Source organism: Anser cygnoides, chromosome 3 (genome assembly GCF_040182565.1).
Source record: "Anser cygnoides isolate HZ-2024a breed goose chromosome 3, Taihu_goose_T2T_genome, whole genome shotgun sequence".
In the NCBI taxonomy this organism is placed as follows: Eukaryota; Metazoa; Chordata; class Aves; order Anseriformes; family Anatidae; genus Anser; species Anser cygnoides.
Genome location: NC_089875.1, coordinates 9,577,335 through 9,598,991, shown reverse-complemented (window position 1 = coordinate 9,598,991; position 21,657 = coordinate 9,577,335). Strand labels below are relative to the sequence as shown.

General features: G+C 36.6%; 1 protein-coding gene across 6 annotated transcripts in view; it reads left to right on the top strand.

The window, feature by feature from the left end:
* Positions 1-21,657, top strand: part of EML6 (EMAP like 6) — a 137,608-nt gene that overhangs the window by 45,699 nt on the left and 70,252 nt on the right. For 5 of the 6 annotated variants that reach the window (XM_066995418.1, XM_066995415.1, XM_066995414.1 and 2 more), the window contains exons 3-8: positions 3,329-3,488; positions 8,762-8,860; positions 11,148-11,216; positions 13,851-14,036; positions 14,943-15,078; positions 19,834-20,035. In XM_066995418.1, coding sequence (XP_066851519.1) covers positions 3,329-3,488; positions 8,762-8,860; positions 11,148-11,216; positions 13,851-14,036; positions 14,943-15,078; positions 19,834-20,035 — 852 coding nt within the window. Of the gene's footprint in view, positions 1-3,328; positions 3,489-8,293; positions 8,328-8,761; positions 8,861-10,761; positions 10,946-11,147; positions 11,217-13,850; positions 14,037-14,942; positions 15,079-19,833; positions 20,036-21,657 lie in introns of those variants that run through there. The other variant, XM_066995419.1, reaches the window with a different exon arrangement.

Below are 21,657 nucleotides of genomic sequence, written 5' to 3'. Positions count from 1 at the left end.
TTGTGTGGGGTGGAAGAACTGCCCATAAGGCAAGACAAAGTCAACTTCCTTTTCACACAAACCTGGAAAGTAGGGAGAATTTTTCATCTGAAATTTGTTCTGTGCACCGTGCTTAGGTCCTGTGGGAGGGACTATGCCCTGGTCTGTGACGGCACTGCCCGTGCTGCAGTCACTCTGACTTATACTAATGCATCTCAAACAGGTATCTGCAGGCCTATTGCCCGTGGCTTGCAGAAAACTGTCTGGTTGTGTAATAAAGCCTATTCTGTTTCTAGCTCTTCTGCCTGTTGGAAAGAACAGGAAATAATTCCTTAACAGTGTTTTTCTGTACCATAATTGGCAGTTGTTTAAATACATAATCTGTTCTAATCATATTTTTATCTTGCACTAATTTTCATAGTATTTCAGTACTTTCCAGTGGTGCAAGTAGTGATGTGGCTTCACTATAAATGGTTTAAATATAAGATAGGATGTTTGCTTAGAAAGGTGGAAGAAATGCACCTGTCAGTTGGAAACAGAAGAGTGAGGTCTATACTCAATTTTAAAAGGTGTAGAAGGGCACAGAACCTGTGCCAGCAGGAAATCTTATGATCTGGAGGTAGGAAGAGAAAATAAATTAAATACTTGCACATACGGGTTTTGTATTTTAATTTGCAACAACCGTGGAATTCATATATACAGTTACTCAGTCACCAAGATTTGTTCTTGAAATTAGACTCCATTTCCTTACTCCATAATCCACTGTTCTGTCTGCCAAAAAAGAACGCTTGGTTATCTAACAGCCAGACTGAACGTAGGCAGTTGTAGTGCATTGTCAAGGCTGTGAGCGGGAAAGGAATGTCCTTAGCAGTTCCGAAAAATCAGGCTATGTATTTAGGTGCCAAAAGCTGATATTGGGTCCTAATTTTAGATGCACCATTAGTTGACTTCATGCATCAAAAAGGATAAAGCAAATAACAGATATGTTTGGTATGGACGTATTTAGGTTGTAGGGAATGTGTTGTTGTTCATATCCAGGAACAGAAATACCAAACGTAAGACAGGAAGTTTTAGTATGTGGAAGCCAAACTGTACAAAACGGTGGTAGATGTAATTAAGCTGCAATTCTGTTCTAACAGTGAGATAGATTAGTTCAATTAATCTTTTCCATCTGGTTTTTATTTTTATCATTGCAGAAAAGTAATCTAACTGAATTATAAGTATCAGAACTTAAATATGGTGGAGTCATCCTTTATTCCCCTAGTGAACTAGTTGACACAGTGAAACGTAGAATCCAAGCCTAGGAAGAAAAGGAGAAATGAGCAAGTGCAGGAGAAGATAAAATTGTTTTATTGGACATTATGCTATACACGTACTTTTTGCATGAATTGTTCTTTAACATGAAAAAATGAGTACATATGTTTTTGAAATGTCCTTAAGTTTTTTTTTTTTTTTAATGAATCTTCTCCGTAATTAGTATTATCTGCTACTGGAATAGAAAAAAATAGCTGCCCTAAGCCATCTGTTGAATGCCAATTTATTTATAGAATATTTTTTCATAATTCCATCTGTAGCTCACATATTCAGACATTGTTCTAATTTGTTTCCTGAATAACAGTGTAAAACTGTCTTTGTATTCCTATTACCTTAGGGAGAGTTTTTTATTATTAACATCCCCAGGCTAGATTTTCAAACTAGATCCTTTGGGCTTTGTCAAAGAGAATATTTTAAGGGTTGAAGGATAGACTGACAATAGCTCAGAATAATTGCGAAGAGTAGTTTCTGGTACTTTGTCACTACTGATAGCATGCATTACTCTTTTGTTAACGTGGGATGAAGTTTGCTAAGTGGCGGCCTTCTGTCTTTTTGTGTTACAATGAAAATCTGTTGTGTGTGACGAGGAAGATATATATATATTTCTTTTTTACATGATGTTACTACATGGTTCCAGAATATTTGACATCTAAGAGAAAATCTCCCAGCTCAGGATGGAAGTAAATATTGAAGTTCACAATTAGGCATGGGAGTGAGAAAGATACTGTGGGCTGACTGGTGGAGATTTCCGTATCTGAAGGAATGTGCATGGAGATGTATTTTGATTCTGCTAATAGAACCGGCATTAGAGCAGCTTGTAGTAACATGTCTGTGCACAAATACTACAGAAAACAAAAAAGTTGAGAGGCTTGTGTTTAATAAATATGTAATATAGAGCTGGTCAAGCAATTGTACTGAACACCAGTGGAGTTGATCACTGACAACCAGGAAACAGTTTTTTAAACACTGCCACCTTTCTTGGGCTTAAGTAATAGAAATGATGCTTGACGCAGAGGCTTTTGTGCAGTTTCGGTGCTATTTCTAATTGGCTGTTAGAGAAAAATGAAGTGAACTCACAAAGGTACAGTAAATTTTACCTCTCCTTGGGTGGCAGTAACTAAAAGGATATCTTAAAATACAGAATCACAGATTCACAGAATGGACGAGGTTGGAAGGGATATCTGAAGATCATCTAGTCCACCCCCCCTGTCAAGCAGGATCACCTAGAGCACGTTGCGCAGGTTGGCATCCAGGCAGGTTTTGCGTATCTCCTTTTGTGGAAGGAGACTCCACAACCTCTCTGGGCAACCTGTTCCAGTGCTCTGTCACCCTCACAGTAAAGAAGTGCCCTCTCATATTCAGCTGGAACTTCCTGTGCTTCAGTTTGTGCCCATTGCCTCTCAATAGAACAAATATTGTTCTTCAAATACAGGAGAAAGTTTGTTTTTGTATCCTCTAAGTCCATTTTTAAACTTGTAATTATGAGAGGATATCTTGAATGTAAATTGTGAAAAATATTATTTATTCAGCTGCTCATCCGTATTTCAGAATATTTAAGCTAATGTGTAGAAGTGGAATAAATTTTTGAAAATCACCCACTGACTTCATAAAGCCATAAAAGACTAAGATAAAAACCCATGTAAAAAATTTCTGGTTACATTTTCCTTAAAATGTGTAGTTAAAACATTATTGCATGATAAATTGTATTCTGCAGTCACCATGTCAATCTCAAACATATTATTTTAAGATATAAGTAGATAATGGGATAGACTGAGTTTTGAAGACAGTTGATACGGTAATTCAATATATTTATATAATAAAGATGGTTTTTTTATATAAAGACCTAGATGTGTGCCTGGGAATGTAAAGGGAGACTGGAGAAAATGGTCTATATGGTTTATATGGTCTTTATATAATAAAGATGGAGATGGTTTTTGAGAACTAAGAAAAATTAAGTTTTAGTTTCATTTTTGCATTTTATACTGTTTTACTGATTGAGAAAGTGTATTGTAACTTAAATTGTATTCTGTTTCAGTCTTGCAGTTCACCCAGATAAAACTTTAGTAGCTACAGGGCAGGTTGGAAAGGACCCTTACATCTGCATCTGGGATTCCTACCGTGTACAGACTGTTTCTGTTCTTAAGGATGCACACACACATGGAGTTGCCTGCTTAGCTTTTGATTCAGATGGCCAGGTTTGTATATCTTCTTTCTCTGTGCTTTTAATTTAGTTTGATTTGTGATTCCAGGCAATATGCATATATAAGTATTTTATATGTGTAGGTAGCTGCATTGCTGTAGTACTGAAATTCCTATTGTGATTAATTGTTTTAATGCAAGGACTGCAAATATTGTTCTTTCAAAGACCAAAACCTCAACCTACAATTCAAGTAGATGCATTGGTTGTTGGACAAATAGCCGTACAAGAAATGGCCCTCCCTGGCTCACATGTAATAGCTTCACCACATACTTAGCACCTACTGTTCAAAGAGACCATTTCCTGGCAGAGTCTTTACAATCCTGCAGCTTTTTTGGCAGAGGGACTCCAGTAATCTCACTGCTAAGAGTCTCATTGGCTGGGATACACAGTAAATTTGATTGAAAAAGGGGGTTAGAACACAGAGTGTATGGTTTTGTACACTATTATATGATTTTATGATATTTTTAGACAATATTAACGTAAGTAAATGGTGGGCTATTCTCTGGTAAGCGTATTGAATTTTTCCCTGGAGGAGAGCTAGTAAAAAACATTAAATCTATTTTCCTCCTTCTTCAGTCACAATTTATATAAAAGTGAGAAATGCTTCATATTTACTTCATATTCATAGTTCTCTATAAAATTAACAGTGCAATTTTGTCATTACTGATGTCCAGGTTTCTGGTGTAAGACTGAGGTTGTAGTTTATAATTGGTTGCTGAAATATTTTTAGGAATGCTTAGAAGATCTAGCTGATTCCTGGATTCTTGCACAGATCCTCCTTGGTTTTTCTATTTGCTTGTGTACATCAGAATTAAAACTGAAAAGGGCAGATTTGCCTTTAAATGTTTTTCTTAAAATCATGTCATAGAGTTAGATGTCTACAGAGAAGCACTTCGCTATCATATGCCTAATTACTCTTCCATTGACCACACAGTGGTTTTATTCCTCTTTGGATTATATTTCTTCATTAGAAGTTAGAAGTAAGTTTCTATTTTAAGCCTAGTTTTCAACCATCTTCCTCCATTTTTTTTAAAGTAAATCCATTTCCTCTGAAATCTCATGTGCCGATTCTAATTAAAGAAAAAGGTGTTCCTGGGAAGTGTGGAATAAAAAATGAAGTGAGAAAACCCCCAAATCAACAGAAGAAAATTTCAAATGCTATAATATTTTAAAGATATTGTTTATTCAAAAATGTGTTCTTAAAATTTTCTCTTGTTTTACTTCCTGAGACAGGTGAGTAAACTTTTTAAAAACCCCTACTAAAAAGTTACATAGTTGGCCAAGAGCCCAGTCAGTATGAGTTAAAGTTGGAGGCTCTTCTGAAAGTCCTGCTGGGTGCCTACCTATAGTTAAGAACTGAACTTAATGCTGTGTTGACGTTGCAAAACAGCGACATTCTTTTTCTGGAAACGTTGGAGAAGTTGCAGTTTATTCTGGAAATGAAAATTTGCATAGAATGCTTTTATATCTGGAGAAATGTTTTCCAGCATTGATCTAAATATGGATGATGTATCTTGGCTTTTTGCTGCACTTTCTGGCTTGCAGAAGAAGGTGCTGTGCTGAGCCAAAATTAAAGGGCTTTGAGTGAAGTCTTTAAGTATACGAAATTCAGAGCTGCTAGCAGTTCCAGTTTATTTAGTCAGCACAGTCACCTCAGGGAGCTGGCATCTTACGATTGGACCAAACAGATATCATGCACAAGGCTCACACCTTTCGTTTAAGTGCATGCCTTTTATTCTTTTTTATTGAATGTCTCTTAGTATCCAAGAAAGATTTGTATTTTAGCCTCAAAATACAAAACAATTCAACAGTAACATTAAGGTATAGATGCAAAAAGTTATGTATTCTTTTCTCTATTGCATCTTTCTAAATAAGTACTGACTGAGGAAAAGCTCAGGTAATTCTGCTTCTCTGCCTGGGCTCGATTCCCATAAAATCAACTTGTCTTCCTTCGGCTCTGCTATGCACAAACTGTGGTTCCAAGGGTGACTGCTGTGTTGAGGGCCGCGTGGCTCTAGTATGAGGATTTAGCAAAGGTCCCAAAATAGTGACACCGCACTTATAGTTTAGTCAAGCTAATTAGCTCCTGTTTTATGAGAAACTCTGGGGTGTTTTCAGATATTCAAATGAATTAGTTCTGAAATATTACTTCCTGCTGGAATTCAACTGACACTGCATGGAGACAGCTTAGGTGTCTCTGCAGTGCTTCCCTGGCATAATTACCACAAACTGGGTAATGAAGAGTGAACAGTATTTGTTGTCTTTTCTAATATACAGAGGAGATAGATAAGTGGCTTAAATCAAAGATAGCTTATATGCTTCCTTTATTTTATGTACTTTCAATAAGGCTTTGAAATTTAGAGATTTATATATTAAATTTCCTATTAATGTTATCTGTAGTTAATACTGTATTTTAAAAGTACTGTAGGGAGCTGAATATCTGGCTGAACAGCTGCTATTTAAAAATAGATATTTGGGGCTTTTTCTGTATAAGCAGGAAATGACATTTGGTGGGAGGGAATCTGCACGTTGTTCAGATGTTTGATGAAGAGCTGTCAGTTTGTATATAATTAAAAATATATTTTGTTGAACCAGGAACTAATTAGAGTTTGAAAGTACTAACATCTACCCTTTACAGAATTACCTACAAAGCTGATGTCTTTTATATAGAAGTATTTCACTAATGCTTCATATTTCAATTTCTGTTCCGAGTTGTTTTATAAGGATCCTTTTGTGTACTTTCTTTAATAATAATAATAAAAAAGAGTAAGGAGAGCACTGCCATAGTGCATACATACATTTCAAAATTCAGCATTACGTTGCAGTAGGCTTCTTTAGCCAGATCTTCTAAGTCTGTGTAGATTTAAAAATAATTGTTTAATTATGTGCATAAGCTACTTGGCAGATATTTTCTTCTATTGATTCTGTGAATTCTCTAATCAGGATGCTGTCAAAGTCCCTCCCAAAAGGAGTATTAAAAGTAAAAGCCTTTCAACCAAAAAGGAAACTCAGCATTTATCATTCTTCTGCCAGCAGGAGACCTTCCTCGGTAAACTGAAGAGAAAAAAGAAAATATAAAATATTAGTTACTATCCTCTAGTTGTTTCACTGTCCATCTACCCCACTAGTGGTAATTTCCTGACTGGGAGCTACAGTTCAGGTCAGATGTTAAAATCATGAATCTAAAAGATATTGTAAGTACTGCCATGGTTTCCATGGGGAAGAGAACAGTATAAAAAAGGTGAGAAAAAGTTGGAATCAGTGATGGTTCCATGAGAAAATATCTTGTGTTTTGATCAGTACATCCAATTCCCGGGTAGGTGTAGATTACTCAAGAGTGAATAAAACATGTTTGCTACAATAATCCTCCTTTCACGTGCCTGCAGTAGACTCTCACAAGGGTGAATTTAACAAGGCCTCAGGTATTTTTCTGTCAGTGAGAGGCATATAAAAAGTAGTCTGGACTTGGAGAAACTCAGAGGAAAATATACATGTTTTTTTCATTAATACCATATTGCTTAGTACACTTGCTGGTAAGAATTGCTTGGGTCATGCATTACTCACTAGGCAGAGTTCAGCTGTTATATTAGGTTGTAGTGTATGTTATGTTAATTTCCAAGCAACCAAATGTAAAAAGGATTTATTTGATTGCTCTAAAATACAGGAACTGTAACTGTTAAGGAGGCAGTGCAGGGTGCATGTGTATCTACTGCCTTTAAACTAGAGTTTTTTGGAAGTGGACAACTTAAAGAAGATGTACGCTATGTTTTTACACTTTAAAATAACGTGAAAAGGTACGGAGTATCTTGTCTATAATTTATTTTGCTACTGAACGATAACTGGAGCCTTCTGTTTCTTTACAAATAATGATTTATCTCAGTTCTATAGTGGTTGGTAGCCTTAGAGCAATTAGTATTATTTTTTTTTCTAATATAGTGTTTTAAAGGAATCTTTGGTAATTGCACTTGTTTTCTTTTAGCACTGGTTTTCTATTAACTCAGAAATCTCTAGACTTTAACCAATTTGCCTATTGAAAATCTGAGCAAAAAATAGTGGACATTTAATGGAAGGAAACTTACAGAACAGAGATTCAGTTTGCAAGTTATCTTCTTAAAGCAAATCTTCAAGGAGAAGATCTGGTCCATGTCATATCTGAAACATATGCCCATTTGGATCAGATGATTCATCTGCTCATCTTTGAGGCCAAAATAAGGTTTCATTCATTGCATGTTCTTGAAGTGCAGGCTTTCCTATAACAGAGCAGAATGCTTAGGAGCTTTAGTTGGACTCTTAAATCTTTATGATAAGACATTTGTGGATGGGACAATGAGAAGAGTAAGGGACAGGCAGTATTGATGCAACAGATGTGACTTTTTAGAAAGTGTTACTGAACTAGGAGATTGTGAGAGACTCTTTTCGTGGGAAACAGACACTTCCCGCAGTGCAAGTTACTCATGTGTAACCATTATATATCCCTATGCAGTATATGTCAGTTGGCATCATATCCAGTATGTACAGTTGCAGTATGTTTCACACTAATTCAGTCTTCACATCACAATGTGTCTTCACAGATCACAGCAGTCTCTGTTCCCATCAGTCATGGAATCATAGACAGATAGAATTGTTTGGATTGGAAGAGACCTTAAAAATCATCTGATTCCAACTCTGCTGCCGTGTGCAGGGACACCTCCCACTAGACCAGGTTGCTCAAAGCCCCATCCAACCTGGCCTTGAACACTTTCAGAGATGTCAAAGATATCCCGCCTAATAGGAAACTCTGCTGGAAATCATGTGAAGTTGGGCACAATCACTGGAAGGTTATCCGACAAACTAAGTTAGGTGGTTGTTAAAAGTATATCCAATTCAGATTCTAAACCTCAACAAAACAAGTATAATGAAGAGAAGTGTATTTGGGAATAGTGAGAGCTTGTATTTCCATAATTCACTTTTATTATCAGGTTAATAGATCAAAATGCTAGAGTGTTGTTCACCTCAAATGAGTACTTCAGTTCTTTCATGATAAGAATTTTATTTGAGACACTGGTAACATGAAATTAATTACCTGACTCTAGACAAGATTAGACATTTCAGTGCTTTCTCCAGTGAGCAAGTGGTTAACAAGGATATCTTGATGGTGCCTTTAGCAATATAGTTCAAACACAAGGCAAATGGGAAGATACATTTGTACACACAATAACCTGAAGTACAATAAACTGATTTTTGAGTTGATTCTCTCTTAACTAGATTATTATTGTTGTTTTTCCTTAGCGTTTAGCTTCAGTGGGTCTGGATGCCAAAAATACAGTGTGTATTTGGGACTGGAAGAGAGGAAAACTACTGGCAACAGCTACAGGCCATTCAGACAGGGTAATTGTATAAAGGTTTATTGAATTTTGTCTGGGAGTTACAAAAGTGTTTTAAATTTATTTATTTATTCATTTGTTTCTATCAGGTCAATGCAGAGGTAATTCTGTACATTCTACCAGCTTTTAAAATACCAAATTAGATATTTATTTCTTCTCGTTATGCCAAACAAAGCACAGTGTTAGTGAAAGAGGCACATGATGGGTTCTTGAGCTGGCTGTCTAGCAAGCCTAGGGAGGAAATACTTTGCAATTACACACTGATCAGGATGATTTATAGCCCTTTATATGAGATGTGAAATGCTAGCTCAGTGGACAAGGGTAATATTTTTTCTGAATACATCAAAAATACATTTTATCCTGAGGGAAAGTTTAGTTATTTCCCTTTTATTTTTGCTTAAGATAGTTACCTATAGGTGAACTATAATTAGGATAAATATTCCTTTTCTAGCTATTAACTTCAAGTAGGGGGTCATAATAACCTCTGTAAATAGGAGAACTGAGCAGGTCTGAGTCTAGATTATTTTTCAGTATTACAAAATGTTTAAACAAGGTTAGCGTATGCAAAATAACTCCCAACCATATATAAGCACAAACACCTGTATGGTAAAATAAGTTCTGGACACATTCTGACAACTTTTTTCTTAAGCAAATTATATTATAACAAGTTAGAATGTTACAATATTGAAATACTACAATATTTTACTACATATGAAGGAGTATTTATATATGATAGAATATATGCAAGCAGAGCAGCATACTAAACCCTTCCTTACAGTATACGTGTGCATATAAATCAATCTGCATCTTATGTATTATCTGGATGAATCATAGAATCACAGAATTGTTTGAGTTGGAAGGAACCTTAAAGACCATTTGGTTCCAGCCCCTCTGCCGTGGGCAGGGACACCTTCCACTAGAGCAGGCTGCCTGAAGCCCCATCCAGCTGGGCCTTGAGCACTTTCAGAGATGGGGTATCCACAGCTTCTCTGGGCAGCCTGTTCCAGTGCCTCACCACCCTCAGTCAGGTAATTTATTTTTACTATGTTCACAACACAACAGAATTTTTCTTAGTCTTTATTTAAATTTATTCTTTCAGACTGATTCACTTCCCAGTTAGGTCAGTGGAAGTTTTGCTACCACCTTGTGCTACTAACTACAGTAGGCACAAGATCAGGTTCTGAATTAGCAGAAGACTCCAGGACAGGCAAGAACTACTAAAATCTTAGTTTCCGTAGATTTTCACAACCAGAAAAGGGAGATTTTTCATTGAAGTGGGAGTGGGAAAGAATGCATGTCTAATTAGGCCACAAATTATAATGACTTAGTCTGCCAGAGTCATACGGCATTTCTGAAAACAAAATATCTTGCTTGTATAACAAAACATAAAATAGTACTTGAACTACCGTAAGTCATGATTTTTATAAACAAGATAAATATTTTGTAGGAGGGCAGCACTAGAAAGCTGTTTGAAATTCTCAGATGATTTATAAGTAACAGCTGAAGAGCTGGAATTAGCAAAAAGTCCCGTTGTCTTTCTCTACAGACGTTTATTTCCTGCAGTAACTAGTGATTGTGGTAACCTCATTGGTTCTCATCTCAGACACTGAAAAGCTGAATGCCACAGATGTGAAGTCTATAAATGACATGCTGTTGAAAATTTGAGCAGAAATATAAACTTGTTATTTCCAAACTTTATGTGGTATTTTTCATTTGACATAATCCCATAGTCATAGAATACACTGTAAATTTGTTCTGATAAGCTATACAGGATCTAATGCTAATTTTTTTGATGTATGCTTTTATAAATGCAACATTAATCAAAATGAATAACGCAGTTTTATCTCTATAGATTAGTTAGATGAATTATACCTCATTTTGTCACTGGGGTCTTTCTGTACTCAGGTTAAGCTGCATATCGTACCTCACATTAAAATAATGAACAAAGACAAATGTACCAGTCTTTCATCCCTAAACTGGAGGAACATTTGCTCACAACACGACTCCCATCTTATTTGAGACTGTAAATATGTTTATTCAAGAATATCTTGGAGCTGGTATAGATCACTGATGTGAAGGCAGAAATGAGGTGTGTTGACAGAACTGGGTGAGAAGGCCTTATTTGACTTAATCATTGTTTACAAGGAGTTCCAGATTTACCTATATGTTGTGCTTTCATTTTTAGTCATAGATTGCAGTAGATATGATGCCTAAAAATTGGTAAAAGCAAACTGAGCCTAGATGCAATTAGCGTATAATTCAAAATACCAACTTTCTATGTTTCTTAACAGATATTTGATATTTCCTGGGATCAATATCAACCGAATAGAATTGTCAGCTGTGGAGTAAAACACATAAAGGTAATAGCTTTTGTGTTCTGGTTGTTGTTGTGTGGGGGTTTTTTTGTTTTGTTTTTTAAAGTAAATTACAGTTGTGAAAGAAGGGCTTAGATATAAGAGGTATTCTATTTTTCTTTTTTTAATCTGTGAACACTTTGTCAAAACTTTGATGCCAGTTTAGGCATTCAGCAGTGACTTGAAGTGCAACTTAACAAGCAAAGTGGGAAGATCATTTGGTGTAATTTTCATTATCTACTTCTAATTATGTGGTTCTCTGCCTTCTTTCTGTCTCTGAAACCCTTCAGTGATTTCTCTTGACAAGTGTCACAAGGGGTCACTGGACAGGTATAGGATGAATTAAATCAGAAGTATGAATTGAATGAACTTCTGTTTGGCCTATCATGCTACCAGCAATTGTGGGAACACTGCAGGGAAGGTATGCAATACTTGCAGAGATGAACAGATGGAAGCACATGGATCCCACTATTTGCTCCCTCTAATTCTCCTTGTCTGGAATTGACTTAAATATGAACCTAGATATATAGCCTAAGTTTAGGATAAAACTTCTTGCACCTATAAAAAACTTAGAGAGAAGTCCTTGTTTGCTCATATTCCCTGAAGGTTTCCATTTTCTTCCTGCCTCATCAAAAGCATTCCTAACAGATGGCAATTATTTCACATGGCTGAGGTGGGAAGAGCTTTAACTAGAAGTTTAGAAACCAGTTAATATCTCTAGTTCTGGTTACTGAGAAGTTTGTGCCCATTAAACCACTACCGCTTTCAAACTGTGGGTGGTTTTGGCAGAAGTGATACCATCTGTTGTATTCTGCAAGCTGTCTTCCAAAACCTGTCTTTGTTTGACACCTGTGTTGTGTTTAAAATGGCCATAATTGCCCTGAACAGGCATAATACCAGCAAAGTCAATACATATAGAGTCATGCCAAAAAAAAAAAAGGAGGGGGGCGGGGGGGAGTCGGAATGCTTTATGATTATATGTGCACCTTCAGTGATGCTCAGGCAACAGTCTATGTAGTTGTCATTCATTATAGGCCTATGGAAATATGATAATTAACTTACTAAGAAGGAAAAGAACAGCTCTAAAGTTATTGTATCGGTTTGAGAATAGGGACTAGTACATGGGAATAGACTCATTTATTCCTTTAGCATTTCAGTTCTATTGGGTCATTTGGCTGAGCAAAAATTCAAAGTGGTAGTAAAGCCTAGGAGCTAAGGCATGTCAGATTGAGCTCAGGATCCACCCTCCACCCACTTCCTAATGCTGCTACCTTCTCTGTTGCCTTTCCAGAGCTAACCAGAAGTGAGGAGAGCATATGTTTTTCTCACAGTATGAAAGCCCTAGGGGAAATATTCCCACTGCCTGCTCGTAAATTGCCTTGTGGAAAAAATAATTATCAATAGAGAAGGATCTGCAATAAAAAACCTTGATACAAGGATCTTCTGGAATTCAGCTTTCTAGGAAATGTATAGGAGCAAGTACAAAGACCTAAAAATTGGGTTTATAGTCACAAAAAAGATGTAGGCATATGAAGTGAGATAGACATTATGCACCTATGTGAGACATTTCAATATTCCTGTTCAGTCTCTCAGAGTATCTCTTTATTGCGAAATGGACCACAGAGCATAAATGCCTAAACTAGTAAAGACCTGAGCTGACAAGACCATTCAGGACTGTGTTATACCCCACACACACTTACTGTTCTGTTTCTGCATGTGTTCAGAACCTCATAGTGCTGCCTTATCTAGGATGCCTAGGGAATTTCAGTACTTCTCTTACACATCTAAGTGAGATCCTCTTTACTCTTCCTTCACTGGGAAGCCTGATCCTTGAGGAGGAGCTGAGAACACACTGTCTCTCCTTGATAAAATTACGTCTATTAAAAAAATTACACTCAGAACTGATTCCAAAAGTATGAGTATGATTTCTCTAGCCCAGCCCTAACAACACCATTTTAAGACAAAGTCTAGATTCTTTTGCTTCATCAGCAGTCTTATAATCTTCGTGGCGGAACGTTGCTGTGTCTGTGCAAGAGTGAAGAAAGTCACTATTCCACAGCTAGAAAATCCTATTACTTTGCAGTCAGAGCAAGTTCAGTTTCATGTACAAGCATTTACAGCCCTCCACCCCATAGGTGGTTTCTCAACAAATTTAGTTTTGAGGGGCATATCTTTCAGGACGTTACTAAAGGGCAGAAATGTGTTTTCAGCTCATCCAGAAGCTTAAGTATTTTATTGCTCCAGAGCTGTAGCTTTATTTTAAGTTTTGCAGACAAGAAAAATGGGATGTTTCTGGCCTTTGAAAGTGTGCTTTCACATTCATAGATTTCACCCAGCAGAACATGATAATTAGAAAATTAGTGACATAATGAGAAGAGGTAGTGTAGTAATAATGAAGCGGAATGCTCCCTCACTTTCACAAGCAGCTTGATCAGTTTGTTTTCTTCTTAGACTTATACTGCATTTGCCTCAGGGTTTCCTGTTCTTGGTAAGCAGGCAATTTGGGAAGTAATGGGTAGTCTCATAGGACTACAGGAGTCATTTAAGTGTCTGTCTGTAAGGATGTACAGCTGTGAGATCTGCACGTTAATATGAAAAAAATCTGCACAAACTTTTCCTAATATGTCATTTACATTTCAGTTTTGGACGTTGTGTGGAAACGCACTGACAGCAAAAAGAGGAATATTTGGTAAAACAGGGGATCTGCAAACTATCCTTTGTTTAGCATGCGCAAAAGAAGACGTCACGTACTCTGGTGCTTTAAATGGAGACATCTATGTTTGGAAAGGGCTAAACTTAGTTCGCACGATTCAAGGAGCGCATAGCGTAAGTTGTTTGTTATAACATCAATTTCTGAAATTACCTGTTCATTGACTTGAAAACTTCATGAAGGCTTATCTTCAAAGATCTTCTGTTTCAGGTCAGAAGAACGTTTAAGACAGTTCATCAGTTAAGAACTTATCTGTAATTTTTTTTTACTTTGTTTACATATTGTCAGCAGGTGCTAGCTGCTGAACGGATAATGACGGAACTTATATTTTTAGCACTGATTTAACCAAGCAGACTAAAGCAAAGTTTCTAAGTCTAAAGTTTCTAAAGTATTATTATTATTAATCCTAAAGTTTCTAAACATAAAGTTTCACAGATTGAGTAGCTTCAGGTATGATCAGTTTACCTAAAAATACTTGGTAAGTAAATGGTCGTATTTTAAATATAATCTTACCACTGAAATTCCAAACATTCAAGACTGATTCTTCATAAAAGCTTCAACTGGGAGTAAACGTGAGAATGAATTGACAATCTTTCAGTTCCTGTCAGATTCCAAATGACATCTGAACTGAATTCATGAAAGAATGTCTCAGTCATCTCTGCACCTGTAAGAATATTTTTATCGCTTGTTTGCCTGTTTTGTTTATTCAGGGTAACAAGTTATTTTAAGTGTTCCATGTTATTCATTTAATAATTCCCATCATAATATTAACTAAGCCAAATTTAAAGTTCTGCAAACGGTCTATATCACTGTATGCAAATTTCTACATAAATCACTATGAATGAGAGCGCTTGAAATAAAAGTGTCCCCTTGTGTTTGCTGGTTTGCCTTATGTGGATGGGACAACATTTTACTGCCTAGCAGTTCCTAGCCTTTAACAAGAATCTATTCAAAAACATTTGCTTCATGTGTTTAAATTGACCGTAAAGAACTTTGAAACTTGTTATACTATTGGTTAACAGGCTGGAATTTTTAGTATGTATGCTTGTGAGGAAGGTTTTGCGACTGGAGGGAGAGATGGTTGCATTCGGTTATGGGACACTGATTTCAAACCAATTACTAAAATTGATCTCAGGGAAACTGAACAAGGATACAAAGGTAAGGAGCTATTACTTTTTTTTTTTTCACACATCTAGTTAATGGGTTATAACACAATTTAATTTCAAGCATAAATGTCTCTGCATACTGCTGATTTTTTGCTTAATGACTGTATTTACTTTTAAGATCTGTGTTCCTTTTTTATTCTGTCAGTGATGTAGCCTGAAGTTTTCTGTATTTCATCATATAAATAGAAGGATGCTTATCGTTGCTGCTCCCAACGATGGAAATATGAGAAAACAAAAACTGATTAATCACAGACAGCTGAATTAAGTTAGCCAAATTTTAATTTATTAATTGTAATTCATTTAACTGAGATTTTTGGAACCTGCTATTGATAGATTCTGAGCATCTAAGCACACCATTTAGGTTCATTTGGAATGGTAGCACTTGGTATATTTAGTGGAGAGGTTACTATTAAATTCTTGACCATCATGTTTGTTGAAACTAATCATGGTTCCTACAAGTCATCTCTTTGTTTTGTGATTCAGATTTTAAGAGTACTTAAAATCTTCATGAGTTACAATGTATGCTTTATCAAGAACTCGTTCTTTTGGGAATTCTACACATCCATTTGGATTGAGAATACAGCAGTCTGTTTGCTTGCCTTAAGTAGGCTTTACATAGTTTTGGCAGCCAGCTTTGTAATGGTTTATTTTCCCTGCTTCTTAACTTAAATTTTCCAACAATCTTCATGTTATAATTACCATCAGAATAGTCAGGAGGCAGCTACGGAGGATAACATTTTCTTTCTCAATTATGTATGTTTTGGCCTATGATCTAGTAACAAGCTTGTTACATTTATTTTTTCAATTTACTTAAACCAGATTGGCTGATGATTCTAAATCTTGTAAAATCCATAAGTTTGTGATATCTAGGCTCATCCAACAAGCAAACCGCCAGCAGCCTTGGATGAACACTGCTCTGCCAATTTGCCTACGTGTAGTGTAAACTTGCAAAATTTGTCTTTTAAAAAATGTGTCAAGAACACCCAGCCAGTAGTCCATTTGCTGTATAATTCTGGCTTAATGTAGGTTTTTGCAGGCAGAACCATAATGTTTAATATTACTTCCTAGAAAACATTTGCAGTACCTTATTATAGTTTACATCAGTTTTAATCAACTTAGAAATACCTTATAAAAATTGTGGAGAAATAAGCCAGCCTGCATTGTGAGTTAGGAAGATCATTCAGGCTAATAGCACTCTTGCAGGCTGTCTGTTCCTAATAAAAGTCAGAATAACTTATATGAAGGGCTACACAAAGAAAGCAGTGCTGACACACAAAACATGCATGGTCATCCTCCTTTGCTCCTTATGAAGTGATGCTGGGCATGAATGTTATTGCACACATTCATGAAACCAGAGTAGAAGCAAGCTTTTGCTCTTCCTGCTACCTGGGATGTGTCCATACTTAGGGCATGACAGACTTTAGCTGACTTCAGTTACTTTTAGTTGACTGTAGTTAACAAAACTTATATGGAAAAATTTAACTACAAAATAATAACTTATATTACAGAACTGTAATTATTCATAAAGGTCATCGTCTATCTGCAGAGAGCACCTAGCTATCCTTCTACAGCTTGCCTAAAAAGGGATTTGGGACTTGATAAAGTTCAATCAAGAAAGGGCTTAGTGAGGGAAAATTCCTATTAGACGTGCTGTTCAGTGATTCTAACTTGATGCCTTTATTTTTGCTGCCTGCTAAATGTTAAAAGAAACAGAATTCTTAGATGGGAGTAGCTAAGCAGAACCAGACATCATAACAGCAGTTGTATGTCTGAGCGACAGTCAATAAAGAATTTTACTATCTTATTGCATGGCAAAAGTAGTAAAAATAATCATTTCTGGAAAGTGAATTGTGTTGCTATTTAATGTATATTTTTTGTAAATTATAAATTAAAAAATAAATTAACTATTTTCTAAAAACTAAACATTGTCCAAATCTTGTCTTGAAAGCACTTAAATCCTTCAGGTTTTATGTTTGTCTGTCAAAGCATTGTCTGCATTAATGGCAAGAAACTGACTTAAGCAAGTCTGCAAAATTTTACCAGAGCTTAATCAAAGATGGTGTGGTCATAAGCATTATCATTTAGACTATCTGTGAAGTGTTGTATGACTGCTGTATCACTAGAACTATATTAAAAAAAAAAAAAAAAAAAAAAGGACGTTGGGGATGGCTGCTGGTCATAAAATCCTAAAATCCAAGCATGCACTTATATCCTTGTCACCTTGTTCTTGTTCTGGGCTTTCTTCTCTCTTGTGTTCTTTCAGTGTGATACAGCTTATGCCTGCTGTTTCAGTTGTGCCTTAGTACTATTCTGCTGTGTCTGTCCAGTATGTCATCCACTAGTTTAAGCATATAGGTAACTGGAAGCAATGGTGGTTGCCGTAGTTGCTTACCCATGACCTTCATTCCAATTACATTTTTTCCAAAGCATTTTACAAAGACATCAACATTCAAACTTAAAACTCCTTTCTAGGGTAGCAGGAATATTTTTTTTCAGCATATACTCATTCATTGGTACAGAGGAGTACTAAAAGTTTTTAAAATAAGATGCATCACCAGTAAAAATCAGATCATAGACTTGCCATTTATATTTAAATACACATGAATATTAGTAAAAATTCTTATAGTGTGGAATCTTTCCTTATGTGCAGCACATCACAGGAAAAAAATACCTTTCCCACATCAAAAGTTGTCATTAATAGTCTAAATCTTAACAATACCAATTTTCTACTTATCATCTGAGCTTCATTGCTTCTATGGCCTTTAGTGTTTATAAAGAAAACTCGAGTCAAAAATTCTATAGAAATTTAGCTGGATCATAGAATGAAACTGTTAAAATTAAAAGGTACTGGAACTGGACAAGACAATAAATGAAGATTATTTTGCCCTTCTCAAGAGATAATACAAAATGCTTAGAGTAAATTTTATTTATGTGACTAGAAGTTAATTGCATTGAATATTCAATTCCAAATACGTTGAAAATGTGACATGTTTGACCTTGATTACATGACAAATGTTTTTGTTTTTTTATTCATTCACACCTCACAGCATCTAGACCCATTATCCAAACTTAGAAATTTTCATCTACTGAAATAGAAGATACAAAGCCTGGAGGCAATCAGCCAAAGAATGCTATCAATCCATTAACGTTCTGGCTTGAAGCATTCTTTCTCAGCTAAGGGTAACTAAACCAAATTCAGTCTTAGAGCTGTTCTACTTTTTGAGTGTTCTTCATAAATATTTGCTAGCAGACTTCCCTACTTTAAAAGATGTTTTAGAATACAAAACACTAGTTTTCAAACACAGTCACATATGTTGGGGTACTCAGTGCTGTAATTCATTGCTCAACCTGTTAAGATTGTATTTTTAAGCTTGTAGCTAGTAAAATTCCAGCTGCAAAGTTATGATCAGATCCATGGAATAAGATAAAGCTCTCTAAAAGGTATGCAAAGCAAGGTTCTGTTTTTTATTTTTCTGTAATAATTAGTTTGGATAAAAGCAGAGAACTTTGATAACTTGAGCATAAACAATTTTATTTAAACTCGCCGTTAAAAGTTTGATCACCATTTTATTTATTTAAATATGGAAAAATCTAAATGCTGAAAAAAGGGAGAAAACCACATGAAGTTTAACAAGAGCAAGTGCTGGGTCTTGCACCTGGGACGAGGCAACCCTGCCTATACATACAGACTGGGCAACGAGACGCTGGACAACAGCCCCGCAGAGAGGGATCTGGGGGTTGTGGTTGACAGCAAGTTGAATATGAGCCAGCAGTGTGCCCTGGCAGCCAGGAGGGCCAACCGGATCCTGGGGTGCATCAAGCATGGCATCGCTAGTCGGTCGAGGGAAGGGATTGTCCCGCTCTACTCTGCGCTGGCGCGGCCTCACCTCGAGTACTGTGTGCAGTTCGGGGCACCACAGTACAAAAAAGGTGTAAAACTGTTGGAGAGTGTCCAGAGGAGGGCAACGAAGATGGTGAAGGGACTAGAGGCGAAGATGTATGAGGAGCGGCTGAGGTCACTTGGCCTGTTCAGCCTGGAAGAGAGGAGGCTGCGGGGAGACCTCATCAGAATCTACAGCTTCCTCGCAAGAGGGAGTGGAGGGGCAGGCGCTGACCTATTCTCCTTAGTCACCAGTGATAGGACCCACAGGAATGGTGTCAAGCTGAGGCAGGGGAGGTTTAAGCTAGACATCGGGAAGAGGTTCTTCACTGAGAGGGTGGTCGCACACTGGAACAGGCTCCCCAGGGTAGTAGTCACTGCACCAAGCCTGTTGGAGTTTAAGAAGCGTTTGGACTGTCACAAAGTCTAAAATTTTGGGTAGACCTGTGTGGTGCCAGGAGTTGGACTCAGTGATCCTTAAGGGTCCCTTCCAACTTGGCATATTCTATGATTCAGTATTTGACACAGGAATCTTACCTAATTGAAAATTTACATCTTTAAATCATATCAAATTATTATTATTTTTAAAGTAAATTCCTAGGTGTAAGCAAAGCAGAAAAGCTTAATCCCTTGACAAACTGGCAGCAGGAATATTAGAGGCAGCATTTTCCCAGAATTGAACTTTGTCTTTTTCTGTCAAACGGAGACAATTTAACAGAACTGTTTTTAATCAACTGTGATATAAGACGTAGTTTCAAAACATGATGTTTGTTATAAATTAACTCTTAAAGTCTTAGTGATTTTCACTGTACTATCGCTTTGTCTTGTCGTTGCCATTAATATAACATTTTTTTGTCCCCCCGTCAGGTTTGTCCATCCGAAGTGTCTGTTGGAAAGCAGACAGACTTTTAGCAGGGACACAGGACAGTGAAATATTTGAGGTGTTAGTAAGAGAGAGAGATAAACCCATGCTGATTATGCAGGGACATTGTGAGGGAGAGCTCTGGGCCTTGGCAGTCCATCCAAAGAAGCCTTTAGCAGTCACAGGAAGCGATGATCGGTCTGTAAGGTAAGGCTACATCTTTTTTTTTTTATGTTTAATCATGTACACGTTGTTTTTAAGCAATGTCAGTTTGACATATTTGTAAATTATTTCTTTTTTGGCCTCATGTTAAGACCCTATTAAGACAATATTATTTTTCTCCATGTTTTTCTTAGCAACTTCTCTTCAGCCTCTTCTCTATTCTTCTCTATTTGGGCTCCACACATCATGTAAAAGTAATCAGAATTTGTGTTCAAATACTTGGGTTTAACACATGCTGGAGTACTTTCCTTTCAGTGCTCATTATTGTTCTGAACAGCAGGTTTAAGTATCTAAATACAACAGCCACCTCATACTTCTCATTAGGTAGTACTATGCGATGCGATAAACCTAAAGCCTAAATAACTGACTGAATTTTTGCACAGCAGGTGTCTGACTCAGCCATTTTAGAACATTTAATCTAAACCCAATTAAATTAAATCCCAGAAAATGAGGTTAATGAAAATGCACTGGTTTACCCTAATGAAAAAGGTCTTTCAGATGTTTCTTTTCCTCTCCTGGTTAAAATTTGACCAATTGAGAAGCTGATGAAAAAAACTAATAATTTTTTAATGCTTGGTAAGATATTACAGTAACATTTGGATTAATGTTTGGATTTAAGCTCAGATGCTTGCTGTACTGAACACAAGTTCCATACCCACACAGCTGTTGTATGTTGTCTCAACTGGATGTGGACAATGCCCACTGTGAATAATTACTTACCTGGGATTAAAGAGATTCAGCAAAACTTCTTCTCAGCCTTCTTTTTCATCCCTGGGAAAGGTACACGTGGGGATGGGAGAGACTTCTGGGAATCCTGGCTTTGTTATGGCAGTTTCCTGAGTCTTTTCCTCAAATGGTTTTCTCTGTTGCCCACTGTATGCAGAGTGCATACAGTGGGGTTCATGACAGCTTGGTTTCCTAAGCTCTGGTTTTCCTACTGCCCTAGGGTTCCTACTGTCAGGTTTCTCTTGACCCTTCTGTCCTAATTTCTAACACCTCTGTCAGTTAGAGTTTCACTTTTTTCTTTTCCTTTCTCCCTTTTTACTTGTACTGGTTTTCTACTCTTGCCATTCCTCATCTCTTTCTACCCATAATTAAATTCTCAAATATGAAACTAACAAAACTCCAGTTAGTCTCTACAGTCATGTAATCTCCATGTTTCCTACATATTAGTATTATTTCTTTCAGTTCATAAAAATGCAGGGATGGTCTCTTCTGCTTTTTTTTTTTTTTTTCACAGTTTTACAGGCAGGCACAAATTCACACTGCCTTCGTTCTAGTGGGATTCAAGCCCATTCTGAAACAAGAGCTGCAATGCTGGGATTAGCATAGTACTGGCCTGAAGCTAATAAACTATGCCAACTAAGACTTTGGTATAACATGGTAATACCATTCTGGTTTGGAGCTGGATAATGCTGACTCAGTGTGCGTGGAACAAACTTGTGCCCATCTAAAAAAGCATGTTCTTTGTGCACATAAAGCCTTACTTAGTTGTGCTCTTATGTTTATTATTGTTGTTCTAGTTCTTATTGTATTACTGATGCCTTTGAACATAGCCATTCTATAAAATGTGCGTTTATTAACATTAATGTTTTGCTGCGTTCCAA